General features: G+C 35.7%; 1 protein-coding gene across 5 annotated transcripts in view; it reads right to left on the bottom strand.

The window, feature by feature from the left end:
• Positions 1 to 18,020, bottom strand: part of SNTG1 (syntrophin gamma 1) — a 352,474-nt gene that overhangs the window by 42,788 nt on the left and 291,666 nt on the right. For 4 of the 5 annotated variants that reach the window (XM_069779317.1, XM_069779318.1, XM_069779320.1 and 1 more), the window contains 2 exons: positions 10,501 to 10,617; positions 5,936 to 6,007 (listed from right to left, as the gene is read on the bottom strand). In XM_069779317.1, coding sequence (XP_069635418.1) covers positions 5,936 to 6,007; positions 10,501 to 10,617 — 189 coding nt within the window. The remainder of the gene's footprint in view (positions 1 to 5,935; positions 6,008 to 10,500; positions 10,618 to 18,020) is intronic. The other variant, XM_069779319.1, reaches the window with a different exon arrangement.

The following is an 18,020-nucleotide window of genomic DNA, read 5'->3' as shown; positions in this document are numbered from 1 at the left end:
TAGTTGGCTGTTAATGGGGGTTTACCCCTCAAAATAGAGGATAGAGTGAAATAAGCTTCTTCCAGAATAAATTAGAAATATTTATTCGTAGCAAATTCTACCACCAATTCTGTTGAAAATGACTCATAGATACATTTTAATGTCAGAAATGGTATCGTTAGATTATCTTGCATGACAAATTGCTTAACACGGATCACAGATTTTCATCCACGTGCTAGTGTTTCTGTATGACTAGCATCAGTCTGAATAAAACTGGTGGTAAAAAAAGAAAGTGGTTCAAAAGCTATCAACTTCTCTTACCAGTGCCTTCCACTGATTAATCATCAGAACTTTTACAGTTTCTAACTTCTTCCCAATTTGAACTTGCTTGACTTTGATTTCTATTCACTTTTTCTTTTTACCTGTTTCTTATTAGGGTTAAAGAGTTCTTCAGTGCCTTATATTTTCTCTCTGTTAAGGTACTTCCACCCCATAATCAACAGACCTATTGAATTTTTAATAAATTATTTTGTATGCTTATCAATTTATATATTTACCCCCTCAGGTCTTAAGTTATTTGCCTCTCCATAAATGTTCCTTTTACATCAAACTTAGCCCACTGCTATTTGACAGTATTTCACAACAAATAGTTTAATCCAATATAATTAAAATTTGATTTTTGTACTCACCTTGCTTTACCTACTTTGCATGTCAAAAATTATTATTTCAACCCAAAAATCTTGACAATGAAGGGCTTTAAACTTACAAGATATGTATTTTTACATGGTATTTTGAAAACTTTTTACAGAAACTTTTTTTATAATCCACTATTGTTTAGGTAGTGTATGAACGTAATTGTCATGGTTTGGGTATTTTGATACTTTTTTACTACCTAAAATTGTAAGTATTGAATTAGGGGATCAGTGCTGCTTTGCTGAATTTATGTCAATAGAACTGGTTTTCACACAGTCAAAAGAGAGCTTTTTAAACTTTACTTTTATGCTCCAAATTTTAATGGTCTTCCTGATTATTTAGAAGGTGTTAATCACATTAAGAATAGTGACTTATTGCCTTGCTTAGGGCAAGTGTCCTCTTTTTTTTCCTTGATGGGGGGGAAAAAAAGAATACAGTAACAATAAAATAGTGATTTACTAGAGGACTATTATAAATATGAATCTCTTTGTTAGTTATAAATTACAATAATAATCTCTGACATCTCTGATTAAGGTGCAGAAGATCCTGCCTTTTAGGTGCTTGAGGCTGAGAGAACTGTAAAAATTGAGAATGGCATCCCAGTTTCCTATATTGTTCATGAGAAGAGTCAGAACCTTTGGAGTGGATGCTAAGGGAGAAAGCACACTACACACATGCAGGCAACTATGAAGAAAACATTGGCCATGCTGGCAGACGAGTTCTGAATTTTATTTAACATGTTTGGACTATATTCCCTTCCTGATGATTAAATCGGTGAAGTCCTCTGCTGGGTGTAGCCATTAATATTTATTCAGTGTTTTAGTACTTTTACTGTCAGCAGAAGTGGTAGTATTCTCTCATACTGAAACACTAAAATATTAATGTGTATTCAGTAGGATCTGGCAGTTCATATTCTCCACTGTAGTGCTTCTGTCATGAAAAGAAACTTAGAGAAATCTCTCTAACTGAGGAAAATTACAATTCTATTTAAAAAGACAAACTTAAGGTAGTAAGTCTCTCTAATCAAAACTGCTCTTGTGAAGTTCATCAGAATTTTAGTCAGAATTAAAGAGTGGAAGAAGGAGAAAAAATGCTTTCAGATAGATTCAGTAAAGTCCTGTCCTTGTGGCACAAGGGACAGTTATTGAAGTTGCCAGCATACATCAGGAGAAAATAGCAGCATGCTTGGGTAAAAGTTGCATCCTAGTTTCTAAGGATTATAAGTCTAAATATGGAAAAAGGTTTTGAAACATCTCATTCCAATCTAAGCAAGCCATGTAATGCAGAGACATTTTGAGCAGTAAGTGTTGTGATAACATTTAGTAATTCACTTTGACAAAGAACACATAACCCAAGACCCACATTCTTTCTGGCTCTACAGAGGTGTTGTAGCAGTCCTGACCAACACACTTAGTCCTGCATGCAGATGATGAATCTTCTGCTCCTTCTCAGGATGCCCAACAGCCTGATCAATATAGAAGGAAATAAGCTCTGGAAACGTTAATTCTAAAGCACTACTTCCCAATTCTGGGCAAATTCATACAAAGGTTACCACAGACCACTTGCAAGTCCTTCTACTTAAAGTGAATATTAGCCACAAAAGCTGTATCTATATTAACAAATTAATCATGTATGGCACTGTTTTTTGACACTATAGCCAGCTGGCAAGGACCAGACCACATCCATTCTATGAAACTCTTTATCCCCCTAACACAGGGTGCTCACATGCAACAGCTCATTACAAATGCTCCTTCGCCCATGGTAACTGTCACGCTACAACAGGAATTGTTTGGGAGAGTGCTAGATGGTCCATTTGGCCCAAATCCATGGTAGTGATCATTCTAAAATAAATTAAGAATATAGATGATGGCACTCCACTGTCTGGGAATGTTCTATGATATTTAGCCCTTGTGAATGTACAGACTGAACAATTTGAGTTTAGCCAAGAATATGGAACTAAACCCACTTAAGAGACCCTGAGTGATGATACTGTCCTGCAAACAGGCATTACTATCTGCCTGGATTTATCTCTGACCAATGAGAGATAAACTTCTTCTTCTTCTTAAGTAGAAACACAGAATAATTCTATCATCTCCTCAATTTTCCTGAAAAGAATGACATGAACTCAGTCTCTGCCATGGAAGAACAGGAAATGCAGAAGAGGGAACACTACAGTAGAAGAGCCCAGGTTTCTTTTCTTCATTATTTCATTAGGTTTCCTGAGCTATCATGCTACCTATCAATCTCTGAGAATATAATCGCTTCAAATCCTGTTAGCTTGCCCTTTTGCCATCCAACTCATTCTCCAAGGAAAACAGATTTATAATGAAAGTAGCATGTGAGGTACTATAGAAGGGAAGAAGTTTGAAGATGATAACAAAGCACCAGAGTAACTTTGTTTAAGTTGCCACTGCTTCAGTAATATCTTTGAGGTTTGTACAAATGTGTCTAGAAACATGCACTGCTAAAATGGAGACATTTATGATGCTGGCATAAAAGCTGAACAAAACCTTGAGTCTCTACAGAGGTTCAATGTAGTAGTAGTAGTGAGAAGCTGCTTTGCTTGCTTTTATTTGCTTTTATATTTAGCGAAACCATGGTTAAGTCCTCTAGTACCTGCTGCAGAAAACTAGAATGTGGTGAAGATTAATGCTCCAGTGTCAGAAGCTGTAATTTCATTGCAATGATTTTTCTACTTCCATTTTTTATTATTTACAGGTTTTAGTCAGCTAAAGAACCCATTTGAAACATTTGAACACTTTATAAGCTTGACCGTTTTTACAGACAATAAAGTAATAACTGAATATGAATAACGTGGTAAACACATAAATGATATTCCAATATCACTTAAACTGGAATTGCCTCTCTGCTGGCATGTCCTCTGTTAATACAGACTGAGAAATGAGGATTTAAACCTCTTCCTGGACTGTTTGGAGAGCTGGATAATAAGAAAAAAACAGCATCTTTGTACCCTTTTCTGTGCTTCCACACAACAGTGCCAGGAAGGCATTGGTTTAGGTTTTACTGCTTTGTGGACTGACTCCTAACTAACTTCTGCTACATGGCTGAAAAGAGAAAAAAAAATATCTCTGCATTGGTATACAGGAAGAGGGGATAAAGAAGGGGAAAAAAGAAAAATGGCTAAAAATGAGTGAATGAGAAGAGTATCAACACAGGAAAATGGTAGAAGAAATGAAAACAAGAAGGACCTTTAAATTACAGAAAACTATATGGCATAGATTCTATACATTTCTATTCAAACTGTATAATAAAATCTTTGGGATCAGTCACAAGGAAAAGTCATCCTGGCTCCAACAGGGTTACTTCTCAGAGAAGAGCTACCTTGGTGCTTACTGTTTTCCAGGCTCAAGGCCTGAAGTAATCAGAGGTTACCAGAAAAAAAAAGAAATGCGCATGTCAAAAGTAAGATTTTTCATCTCTCTCAAAGGCTGACTGTGCTCTAAGAGCATTGTTCATAATATGCCCTCAGTGCAATGTCTTCACAGAGTGACTAACTTTTCCTGTTAATTCTCTCCCTACATGACCACTACTAAAGAGTCAAAGTCTGCACACACTTGGTAATTAAAGAACATACCACAGTGATGGGACATGTTGCATTTGGGATGTTCTACTCCTTGACAAAGACTCCAGACCTCACAGCCAACATAGCAGTAAAAGAACTCCTTTCACTTTTCTGTTCCAGATTGCTAGCAGAGAGGTTTTCTTCAGACTATAAATTTGGTTTCTTATTTTTTCAAGTCTCTGATGAAAATAGTTTCTGAATTTTATGCAGCTGTTCCATCTGTAATCTGCCTCCCTAAGGAAAGTATAGTGCACCTATGTGACCTACAAAAACTAGGAAATGTACCATGTATGTCAGCACAAGGTCTTCCCAATGGGAAACACTTTTTAAAGATATGATCTTTCATACTTCTTTTTTGATACTAGTCTGTCTGTCTAGATGAAATTTCAAGAAAGACCAAATTACCTTTTATGTAATTTTGACACATAAAACCCCAAGCCAAGATACACAGGAAAGCACTTCAGATGAGTGGAAAGAGAGAAATTTTTTTCATCTCTTTTTCATCTCCTTTTCTTCTCCTCATGTTTTAGATTGAGAAATGCTGAGCATCTGTAAAACTGTTTTTCACTGGTTTTAAAACAGAGAGAAGACCATATATATTAATTCTGAATGAATTCAGAATTAAAAATTAAATAGAATGTACAATAATGTCTCTATCCAATTTGCTACTCATAGCTTTAACTTTCTAAATATATTTCATTATCTCTTCCCATTTATTACAGTTATGGCAAACTGAAGAAATTGGAAAAAATAAGACAAACATTTTCAGAATACTATTGCATATTAAGGACATGCACCTGTTGGATCGAATCCAGAGGAAGGCCATGAAGATGATCAGGAGGCTGGAGCACCTCCCCTGTGAACACAGGCTGAGAGAGTTGGGGTTGTTCAGCCTGGAGAAGAGAAGGCTCCAGGGAGACCTTATAGCAGCCTTCCAGTACGTAAAGGAGGGCCTACAAGAAAGCTGGAGATGGACTTTTTACAAGGGCGTGTAGTGATAGGATAAGGGGTAAGGGCTTTAAACTGAAAGAGGGTAGATTTAGATTAGATGTAAGGAAGAAGTTCTTCACTGTGAGGGTGGTGAGGCACTGGAACAGGTTGCCCAGAGAGGTTGTGGATGCTCCATCCCTGGAAGTGTTCCAGGCCAGGTTGGATGGGGCTTTGAGCAACCTGGTCTAGTGGAAGGTGTTCCTGCCCATGGCAGGGGGGTTGGAACAAGATGACCTTTAAGGTCCCTTCCAACCCAAACCATTCTATGATTCTATGATTTTAAGGACTCTGCTCTCAGTCTTAGTGAAATCTTACATTGCAGCCACTATTACTTGCACCAACATATTTGCAAGCAACCAAATTGATCATTATTTCTTTAGCTTCTCAGTTAGAAAAAGAAATGTTATACTGGTTAAATGTGACATTAAAGTAAAGCTATAAAGCCCATACAGCATTATGGAGAAATAAAATAGTTTCCTAGTGAAAATCAGTTTATTTACAATTTTGCCATGCCTTCTAGTTTGGCTTTGTATCTACTGACACCAGGACTTCTGATATTGACTTCAAAGGGAAAAAAAATTGATCTCCTTCTGCAAAGTGGTCACGTGCAGTTTCCAGTTGCAGCATTATGCTTTGGCTTGTCAGCTGGTCTGACAAAGTGGTAATTTATTTTATACTTTCTCATCATACCTTGAGAATTTTGCACATTATCTCATAAACTGAAAATGTTTTCTCAGCTCGTGTCCAATCCCAGGTTGTGACCTTGGAAAAAAAAACAACAACCAAACAAAACAAACAGGAAAAGAAAGTAAGTTATATTTGTTTATTTCAAGAATTAAGTTTATTAAAAAAAATTAAAATCTATCCCTAAATCATTTATACCCGGTATAATGCATACAGAAAGACCAAGCACTGTCTCAGAGCAATAACTACCAGGGACCAGACTGTTCCATCCAGGCAGCGCTTAGGAGACATCCTGCCTGTCTCCTTGTGCTTACAACACAGTGCCTTTGCATGCAGGCTGCTCTGTGCTGAATGATGAGGCTTACCCTGGGAACTGGTGGGGGTTGCATTAAGAACCTGAGAGGATACAGCCCTTGAATTCCTCTCACAGAGCCTTGACTATAAGAAGGCATGTTTCTCACCACTTCCCTCCTTGTAGCTGCATGCCACAATTTGCTCCCAGTCACCTACATTGTTTGCAAATCCATAAAACCAAATTCTCCAACCTTGCAGTGTCCCAGACACTTACCCCACATGCCTTGAAATCCAGGGGAAAAAAATAACAAGAAACAACAGAAGCAAATATACCTTTTCTTTTTTCTTACCAAGATTAATCAAGTCCTAAATTCTCAAAGACTAAGATTTGAAGAATAGTCTATCTCTCCTCTTTGTCTTACTTAGGGTTTGACAATTGCTTTTAACAATATTAATTTTAGGCAATTATTTTACACAAAAAATTGCATAGATAAAAGAGTTCCATAGAACCATGCAAGGATAAGGGTTAAGACATAAACAGGACAGAAAGGGATAGATGAATATATTCGGTAAGGGAAGAGTCAAGGCAATATCACAGCAATCTATAAATAACTTTCCAAGGAAATTGCAAGAAGGAAAGAGGACAATTATTCATAGTCTCAAAAGACAGAATAACACACAAAATAAAGTGAAAATTGAGGTTTTATATTAAAAAAAAAAAAGTCTTAATGGTAAGAAGCTTTGAACAGTGGCCCAGCTCTAAAGGAAGACAGTTGTATCATTACAATTGTTAGGCATGATGAACAGGCTGATGAAGACAGAATTTTATTTGGTTTTCAAGATTCAAGAATATAAAGTTCTTTGAAAAACATATCATATAACGGTATCCACAGCATATGAATAAAATATTTTATGAGACTAATTTATCTTTTATCTAAAGAGAAAACAATCATTAATAGACACAACATGGCTGAGAAGCATCTATGACTTTGGATGCCTTGGTATAAAACTTCCTTATTAAAAATATTTTGGTGCTGTATGAGAAAATTCTACCCCTAACTAATTTTTAGGTATAAACACTACTGTAATTGAAAGTCCATTGAGGAAATAACAGTCAGGAATGAAAAGTTCAAAAATACAGTGTCATAGTTCCTCTTCTATTAGAATTTTATTTATTTGCAGTCATCCTCAAACTTAGTTTTCACTATCTTATTGAAGTATGGGTATTAAACCAGATTTATAAGGAAGGGAATGACTAAATACTGAGAGTTAACAAATTGTTTGATATAGAATGAGCAAGTAAAGGAATATTGGAAATATACAATCTTTATGCCTGATTTTTAAGAAGCTCTTCAGATATGTGATAAACAACATGTAAAATGCTTTTGTCAGGGAAAGGAAGAAAGGGGGAAAAAAAAAAAAGCTGCTGTTTCCACTGTGGACAAAAAATTAACTTTCTCACCATGAACAGAGAAATAGAGAGAGGAGTCTTGCTACAGCTCCACTCAGCCAAAACACCAGGCACACAAGCTGAAGTCATATTGCCCCATCAGGAAAAGTAGTTTCTATTGCTGCTGCAGCACAAAGCTGTTTGGAGCTATGTTTAAAAGCTTACTGTAGGCTCCATACTTTGGGGAAAAATATCAAGAGCTCCTCCTTCTCCCCTAGTTTTCTGCTTTTGTTTGTACTTATAAAGGGACTTCTTTTCAGGTCAAAACAAAACTCCTTCTATATATAATGTGTGCAAAACAAAAGCAACTGTAGAATTAAGACACCCACAGAAATTTCTTGCCCTGTTCACTTTAAATATTTTAATTTAAAAGCTTGAGTAACAAGACAAAAGGTGTTAGCAGCTTTCTCAGTTGAAGTCCATTCTCTCTGAGATTTCCAACTATAAACTGTAAGAAAGTGAAACCCTTCAGACTTGACATGCTTAATAATTCTAAAGGAGAAAATGTACCAGGAAATAACATAAAAAGAGATAAAGTAATTTTGTTTAAAGCTTTCAAAATGCAAATAAGATATGTTAGAATTGCTCATTTATCCAAGCATGGAAAGTAGAAGTACTATTGATCAAACAGATAAAAAAAAGAGGCAGGGAGAGGCTGCTGATACACACTGTTTAAACACATGCTTCCCTAATGTGTTAGACTTTGGCAGAGACCAGGAAAATACTTTCATTTGATTTTCTGGTTAAAAAGTTGGCAGCACATATCTGTGCTGTGCATAACTTAATCCAAGGAGTTTACACTGCAAATATAATTAAAACTGTTTTTCTTCTCATAGGTACACTTTACACATCTCATAAATAGAAGCTCTGAAACTGTGGCATTGAAAGTTTGTTCTTAATCTTTTGTAATCCCTGGAAGAGATGAACACATATACCTGCAAAATAGCAAATGTAACTGTATGTGTAAAAGTTTGTATATAGAAATTAGGATTTTAGAAGTGCTTTTAAAAGGCCTACTGCAGTCTTTGATAAGAAAATTTTGCTGGGCATATAAGTGTTCAATTATTACATACATTACATGTTTTTAAAGTAGCTTTATAGGAACTCTTCCTCTGTTTGTCTTTTAAAAAGCTTGTTTGTCATTCTGCTTCCCTCCTACTCCATGGAGAGAAAATATTTTTCTCTGTGTTTGAACTGTCTTTCTATTTTAGAATAAGAACCAAAAACTGGCAAAACAAAATCATGTTGTGTTTGCAGCTCAGCTGAAACAAGACCTATAAAGACTTCAACTATCGGTGGCTTGTCTCATAACAGCAGTAACTTGCCAAAATTGTCCTAACATCACTGTGGTTCGCAGCCATATTGCGAACATATTCCTCCCACAGCCATTAATCATCACCCATTACCTATTTACCCACCAGCAGCGTATTACTCCTGGAAACTTATGGTTGAATCCTCAGTAAAGAGGCTTGTAGTTCCTTGCATAGTGCTTACAAAAGAATAATCTTCCTCTTTTATATTGAACGTGGGCTCTCAGCATTGTTTCTGCTTCTATCTAGTGCCTAGAATGGAGGTGGCTTTATTTGACGGGCAGCAAATGCTCGGATAGGTCTGCCAAAGCCAGGAGAACTGCTTTTCAATTAAGGTGCTTGGCAGCATAATCTGATCCTGAAAAATACCTACCAACAAAAGCCAAACTCCCATTACTAACCATGGGAGAGCCAAACTCCCATACCAGTGAACAAGTGTACCAATATTGAACACACTGTTTTCAGTTCATACCTACTTCCATTCTTCATGTCTTTCACATGTTCTTAAACACTCTGCTAAATGAACATGAATAGTGACTGATGAATGATGTAAAGACTTGCAAGCTGTCTTTGAACTACATCAGGAACAGGTTGCCCAGACAGGCGGTAAATCCCCCATCCCTGGAAACATTAAAGGTCAGTTTGGAGGGGGCTTTGAGCAACCTGATCTAGTTGATGTCCCTGCTCATTGCAGGGGAGTTGGACTAGATGACCTTTAAAGGCCCCTTCCAACGCAAACCAATCTATGATTCTATGATTCAGGCAGGAAGGAGCTGCATTCTGGATCTGGCAACACAGGGTTTAGAAGCAGTCAGAAACATAACCCAACAAACAGATGAATCCACACCACTCTCCCTGCTGGTGGTATGGGACTGCTACTGGCTCCCTAGCTAATGGCTTAAAAATTAGCTAGAGACTATCTCTGTTTACTGTAGTTTAGAGGTATCATGAAACCGTGAAAGTAAATTGCTGAGTATGAGACAACTGCTAAAATTTTGCCCAGTGTTGCCAGTCAGATTCCAATTAATATATTTAACCTAAGCAATTTCATTTGCTTCCCTACCTTCCTTTTGGTGCTCCCAAGCAGCATAAAAATTATATTCAGGATGAAATCTAGATACAGAGATATTGCCATTTCCACAGCATGCAAAAAGCTTTGATATTTCCCCAAATCTCAGCAGTTTGACTAGAATGATAGTTCAGTTGAAAACTAACCATCTTGCTTAAGGCTTGTTCTGCCTGCCAAAGGAAAATGAAAAGCCCCCTTTTAGCACAAATAGATTTCTCTTGTATTTTTCTAAGTGGTGGAAAAGAAATTCTTGTTAGATTCCCAGTCATCTGATGAACAGCCATTTTCTATCACTTCGACACCACATACCCTGGAACTTTTCAGTTCTGTAAGTTGCAATCCTGTTAGTTCAATGAGTGATATCTCATTGTGAAAGCTTTGTACATATTACATGAAATTATTTCATTTAAGAACATTTATTCCCACTAAGCGTGAGAAATATACTTACTGGAGGTGCTATAAATTTATACAGGGAAGATCCCCTCAGTGCTAGAAACTTTGGTGTGTACATTCGATCCTGAAGGGAGTCTTGTTCCCGTTCTTCCGTCCAGCCCATGTAGACTATCTGACAGAAAAATCAATAGTGTTGACAAACTCCTCAGACACTTTCTTCAAATGAATTGCAAATATTTCATGCAAGTAAGCTGATGTCTGTCAATTTTACATAGCGACAAACCTTGAACCACTGACACAATATGGTGTATTGGCAGTTCACTTACAATCACTTACTTGTATAAAGGATGCATGTTATGACAATCCAAAAACATCAGAACAAATATTTATTGTACCAGCAACAACAAAAAAGCTAAACCACATCCTCAGTGGAAGTTAAAGGTCTATTATCTCATTAAAAGCTCCCTGAAGTAATTCTACATATTTGCTGACAGATCATGTCAGAGAAATTTAATGCAAGTGAAGTGTAAGGAACCACTAGGCAGGAATACAAAATCAAGTAACTGTTGTTACATTGCAATGTAGATACAGTCTCCACATACAAATTCACAATTATGATTTTCCAAATTTTATTTCCAAATAACGACAAGCTCCCCCCCCCCCCCCCCCCCCGAAAATCCCTATGTGGCAGTTTTGTACCTCCTTGCTTAGGAATAGCAAATTAACAGACTGTTTTCAGACACTATTTTGAACAGAATTCACCTATGGCTAGGAAGTAACCAGAATGCTGTCAACTCTCACCACTACTTGCAGATCTTCTGACATAGATGTATGAACTAGAACTTACTCAAACCCATTTTAGGATCTAATTCCCTACCTATTCATCTATTAAGTTGGAGTAATTTAAAACCAAATCCTTAAAGAGTAACAGAGTATGAGTCACCAGTATGCCAGCTTCTGGAGATCATCTGAACAGGGAGTAGACACATCATGCAACTTTTTATTTATAACCATGCCATTAGTAATAAAATGCAATTTCCAGTGTGCACTGGTAGACTACTGCTATGGGAAATAGATCAACCCTTATTTCATATAGTGCTGCTAATGGAATAGATCCATTTTTACATCTCTTTGTGAAACTGATTTCTACATTAACTAGGCATGGAGCATTCTCTGTCAGTAATGAACATGTAAGGAAAACAGTTTAGGAAAAATAACTACGATCTTAATAATAGTCAACGAGTTAGTAAGTTTACCAATGGCATAAATGTACCTAAAATGAATGTACTGCATGTTTTATCCTTTGAGATTTTGTATGTCACATACATTTTAAAAAGCAATTTACACAAGTTTATTTCATTACTGTTGGGAAGAGGATTTTCATCTACAGTTCTTCATGTAATATACATTAAAATAAATGGGGGCGGGGGGGTGTCTGTCATTTTTCTTTTTTTTTCCTGTTCTTTTTTTCTGTTGGATTGTATTGTAACACACTGGAAATGAATGTCTTTCAAATCCACGTGTATGAAATCTACACTACTACCCTCCATCACAGTTTATTAGATATTTTATAGGCTATAAACAGAGACACGAGAAGGTCCATTCCTCCAACACTTACAATGAAGCCTCAACATTTAATTCTTTTGCCAATAGCAAACACTAATACTGTAATATATTCTCAGGTCCAATGAGTAACATGTGTTTAGGTATCTGCTGGTTTGGTGATTAAACAAGTTTATAAATCTCAAAAAGAAGACAGAACTATACCAGAACACTCAAGAATCAAGCAGAGTGCTCAACACTGTATTGTCATGCAATAACTAAAAAGCCACATTTTCTGAAATGTCGTTCATTCCTGAATGAAGAAATAGTCAGAAAAAAACCACAACTGACAGGTACAGTAAAAGAAGTTTTAAATTATTTCAATTCAATAATTATTCAGATTTCCCTCATTTCTGCTGCTAGGTATGTTATCCAATGCAGGATAAGTATGGATCCCCATCCCTCTGACTTGGTAGGAATCTGTACAGCTCAGTGACTGAGAGGGGCTACATAGAAGAGTAAAATTAGCATGAAAAATTGTACTACTATGTGCAGAAGTTTGGCACATTTTCCTCTCTCTAACTGAAGGAGAATGAATGATCTCTAATTTCTAGAAATTGAGACATCTATGCTTTTAAATTAATAAAGCTGAATTGATTTGGTTCTATCTTGATTTGTTTCATTAAAATCAGACACACAGTAAGATATCATCTTGCCTGATACCACTGCAGCACTGTATGTAATCTGTTTTCAGTTAGTGTTTTTCTTTTTCACATTCCTCATTTCTACTTCTACTATTCATCAGAATAACAGGATATAGTCAGTCATGCTGTGCAGATGTATTGATATTTCACATTTGATTGCCTTAATACTAAAGCAGCCATGAAATTTAAGGCAACTGCTCCTTCAGATATTTCTCCCTTGCCTCTGTAGATCATGAGGAGAAATTAGATTGATTTTTCAGACAACCTGCTGTACCAAAGTTTTATTAAGAAAATGGCATTTCTCCTTCATACTAAATACTTACTATTAAACATACAGAAGAACCGATAAGCAAAGGCTGTATGATTATAATTAGGAACACTTACAAAGTTGTGTGAGTGCATGTGCATATTCACATGTATGGATTAAAATAGCATGGGCTAGATTCTGGAAAACAGGGTAAAACTGAACAAATACTTGATAACTATTTTACCTATGTGTCCCTAAAGTGGTGTCAATTAATTTAAACACACTGAACATGTGAAGTTAGATAAAATATTGAAATTTTTGCATAATGAAGCCAAGATACTGTTGAAAATTTTTCACTTATGAGAAAAAGTCACATTCTTGAGACATTTACATTACTGGTAAACATTTTGACTTCTAAAAAAGCTTTGACTATGAACAACATCAAGAAAATTATTTATTTGGAAAGGGATCTTAACTTTCCAAATTAATAGTTTATGTGTATATAAGTATTGAAATAATGGATGAATATAAAATTTGACTTGTGAGTTTTGGAACATATCTTAATGCTGTACATGTGGACTTGGCCCAAAATATGGAATTTCATGAGATTCTATCTAAAAATAAATGTTTACAACCACAGACACACGATGAATGCAAATAAATGTGAATCACAAGTAGACATTGCATAGCATGCCCCTTTATAAATTTAAAAACAAGGTTAGTTTTTTAATCTTAGAAAAGTTTTTTGGGTCCCTATAAACTGCTGGCCATTATCGACAAACGTGGCAGTGGTGGGGAAAACAGATTTTATTTGTGATAACATTCCACTTAAAAGATAATTTTTTTCAGTCCTGGCTTCTAACTTACCTGAAGCAGCTTATTCTTCAAAATCAAATGGTGACACAAATTAGTTAACTTAGTGGCTGCTGGTTCAGTAACAAAGATTCAATAAGTTATTATGGTTTATTAATTAAATCTTATACAGTTTAAAAAAATCTGTATCTAAATGATAAATGAAACAGGACACTTTCTTCAGTCAGAAATCCATAATCTCCTCATTTAGTATGTACTAACATCACACAGACATCCTAATCAAGCAAGATAAAGTGCCATAAATTGCCATATTTCATATCAGTCCAACATATTGCTAAAAAGACTTGAATAGCCTTGACTTTCAGAGACAGTTGTCAAGAGTTTCTACACAAATTTTAGGAAGAACAATAAGATAAAAATACAAAAAAAATTCCACAAAATGAAATATAAAATGTGTGTGACATTAAATGAGTGAGGCGATTCAAAGATCAGAACAGATGCACTGACAGCTTTTTATCTTGAAAGTCTCATATTCATACTCATACTATGTGAAATAGTGCTGTAGGGCAACAGGATAATCATGGAGTCAGAAGACAAATGAACATGTCAGATAACACAGGGGAAAAATGATGAGGAATGAGGAACTCGGATAATGCTCTCTACCCTGGTTTTAATATTGTTTTCTCTGTAAGATAGTCTCAAAATTCATTATAGTCAATTGTTAGCAGAAAAACAATAAAACCACACTAAAATGGAACAAAAAGTGTGATCATAATGCAATTATTGGCAGAAACAGTCCTGTATTTAAAAGGCTTAGGATTTTTATGCTGAGTAAGAATTTTTTTTCAAGTCAACAGAAGACCTAATCTTATGCAATTTTGAATGAATGCTAGAAAAATTTTTCTCTACTGCATATATAGTCAAAATGTCTCCTATCTTATTTTTCAGCTTTGTGAAAAGCCTGGCAATCTTTCCATAAATATATATTTTTTTTAATTCCTATGAATTATTTTCTGTCTTCTTCACAAAGTCCACTAAAACAAAGCACTCTGCATATGAAAAATAATCTCAAAGAAACAGAAGACAAATGGCAATGAAAGGTTACTTTACATATGTTTCAGATTAGATTTAAAATAATTTAAAGCGTGTTTGCTTCATTATGTTTTGTGACAAATAAAGACCAGTAATGGTCGGTATTTTCTAGAAAATTATGCCATGAAATTATTATTAGCAAAGGAACAACTTTGGCAATGTCCCATTTGACTTTTATTTCTGAACTTCAAAACTTAGAAATTAACTGGTTTTGGTCTGAATTGTGGATAGACATGGTCCTGGGCAACCTGCTCTAGGTGATCTTGCTTGAACAGGGGGTTTGGGCAAGATGACCTCCAGAGATTCCTTACAACCTCAACCATTCTGTGATTCTGTGAAATAAGAAAAATTATGAATGTATAAAACCAGAAAATGATTGCTTGCAAAATAGTTTCCAGCTTCAGTTCTCCTCTGTTATATCTCCTCCTGTTGATCCTATGTGCTTTAGAGCTACCACCAACAAAGATCATGTTCATATTTTTGAACCACATACCTACTAATAGATTATCGATCTCTAAGCATTTTACTTCTTATTGGAGATTATAAAATTATTATAGGAAATTATAACATTACACATTTATTGTGTCTCATATAGCTTAATTTCCTTCTGGGTAAGAACTCATGTTGTCATCTTGTTACTATAGCAAGGCTGAGTATTAGGTTTTCCATTTGGTTTTGCCCTGTTCTGTTTTTTAAATGATCACAGAAGCATTAAGGAAATATTTAGGGGTCTTAAAATAAACAGTACCAGAGAAAGCAGAAAATACTTCTTAGTTATGGAAGACGATTTTTGTCTTACACTCCAGATAACTGACAACTAGTATCAAAGACTGAAAACAGAGTATATTTGCTTTCTTAGCATACACCATCATAATCAGAGTGAAGACAGTTGTTTAGGGTAACAAAACTTGCCTGGACCTCTGCAGATATCTGCCTAACATTAACAGCACTGTTTGAAAAACCTGCATTACAGTTTACATTACATCCAACAAGATCCCATAAGAAATCTTAGCACCTGCCCAATGAGATCTACCAGATCTTGCTAGAAATCAGGACTATATTGACTGCTTCATGCCTTCACTCCTTTCACAGGTTTGAAAAGTGATGGCTACATGTGGATACAGGACAGCTTTCTGAACAGTTAAAGATCTGTACTTTGCTTTTCCAGGTTTCTCACAATCTTCTTGTTATAATCTGCTAATCCAAAGCAACATTTTGTCTCATCAATTCTGTTTTTCATTCAGTGTTACACGTTAATAGCTACAGTTTATTTCAAAGCACTCATTTTACTTATTTAAGACTTCTAAGCATCTGTTCATTGAAATAAATTCTTCTAAAGACAAAGTAAATTTGAACATTAATTGGGCAACTCTGTGACTTTGTCAAACTGTCAACATTAAAAGTTGGGGTTTTTTTTCCTTCCTTAAATTATTCAAGTCAATGAACAATTAAATGTATTTAAAATTCATTACAATTTGAATTTGTTCATTTTAATAGAGGTGATTAGCATTTAGAAAGTACAGCATTCCTGTGTTAAGACTTTTTCCAAGAAAGGCCTTATGCAGCTGTTTTTACAAAGATAGATTTGGATGCAAACTGCAGTATTAGATACCAATCTATACTAATTTGGGGTGTGTGTGTGAAATTACTAGAAGGAATCAGTACAAAAATAGCTCATGCTAGTCCTGGCTTGCAGGATACTGTATGGGTAATTAAAAAAAAAAAAAAAAAAAAAAGGTCAACTAGAGCAGCTAACCAGCATATGGTAAATGCCCTGAACTGCACAAGGGATGTGTACATTTTACATGGGATTGAGTTAAGCACTTCCCTGGCTAATAGGTACGGTAGCTAGATGATGAAAAAACATGTCATGTGTTATTGAGAGCGATCTGCCTTGCTCACTTGAATGAGCCTCCTTTCTTCTGTAGAGACTTCTTTTGTTTACCTGCCACATAACTCACCTTCAGAGTAATTTAGCACATCCCTGAGCAGGTTCATTTGGCTGCTAAGGTTTATCACTGAGAAGACTCAGTCCCGCTACCATCCCAGGCATTTTACAGCTGACCTGAGAAGCTTCAGACCTTCTCTGACACTCTCAACAGAGCAGCTTTCAGCAAACTCTTTGATAATGAGCAGGTGTCACACACATCCTGACTAAAAAAATTATTATATATCACACTGTCATCATTCCCCCTCCTTTTGCTGTTGTGTAACTGCAATCTGTTTTTTTAACTGCAAAAAAAATCTTTGATACATGGTCATATTTGAATTTCTGCCTGTCCATTTTTCACTTACTGAATTTATGAGCAGGCACAAGGAGGGCTGTAAATCTTAATCCAGGATAAAATTTCTGGGATTTTTGAGGGTTTAAACAGATAACAGTGCAATACAGAAAGCTCAACACTCAAGTGGCGAGAAAGTAAACATCATCTGTTCTAAAGCCTAGTAGCTTGACTGTGTTTAGGACTTATCTTTTGATTAATGACTTTTTTTCCCTCTTCTAAATGTACACAGTATAAATGTAATATATTTCTGAGGATCTAATATATAAATAGGTCTAACAAAAAAATATTTCAGATAATCAAGTTGGAGGGCATGGCCTCTCTTTTCTGATGACCAATGTGTCACATTCATCTTTGTCACCTCAGGTTAGACTACTGAAACATGCTGAATGAAGAAAATGATCAGAATATTACAAGTCACTAGACAGTGTCTTTCAGACTTCTGATGGTGTCACCAGGCAAAGAACTGACATATTTATCTTTCTCAGGTACCAGTGTGCGTGAATCACTTACAGAAACTTTTATTATTCTTAACTTGCCCCAGAAGTACTTTTCAATTAGATTTCAATGACTGGGTCCAGATATCATTTTGATTTCCATTTTCTGTTTCTCTGCAAAAGGACTAGTAAGCAGAACTTGGACAGGACTAGTGCCATTTAGGCTATCTGGCTGTATCTGTCAGATCATTCTACTCATGTAGCTGCTCCGCTCACATCCTGAAAGCCTGCTAAATTTCTGCTTACTGAGTGCCACCCAAAGGAGAAGGTAATGATAAAAGTGGAAGAACCCCAAATGAATGAGTATACAGAAAATACAGGTAATGGATAATAAGTTAGACCCATTTGAAATTAATTTTAGTAATACATGTTTTGAGTTTGCATAACACTAAAATTAC

Source organism: Haliaeetus albicilla, chromosome 3 (genome assembly GCF_947461875.1).
Source record: "Haliaeetus albicilla chromosome 3, bHalAlb1.1, whole genome shotgun sequence".
In the NCBI taxonomy this organism is placed as follows: domain Eukaryota; kingdom Metazoa; phylum Chordata; class Aves; order Accipitriformes; family Accipitridae; genus Haliaeetus; species Haliaeetus albicilla.
The sequence above is the reverse complement of the archived record's forward strand: the minus strand, read 5'-3'. Positions and strand labels throughout refer to the sequence as shown.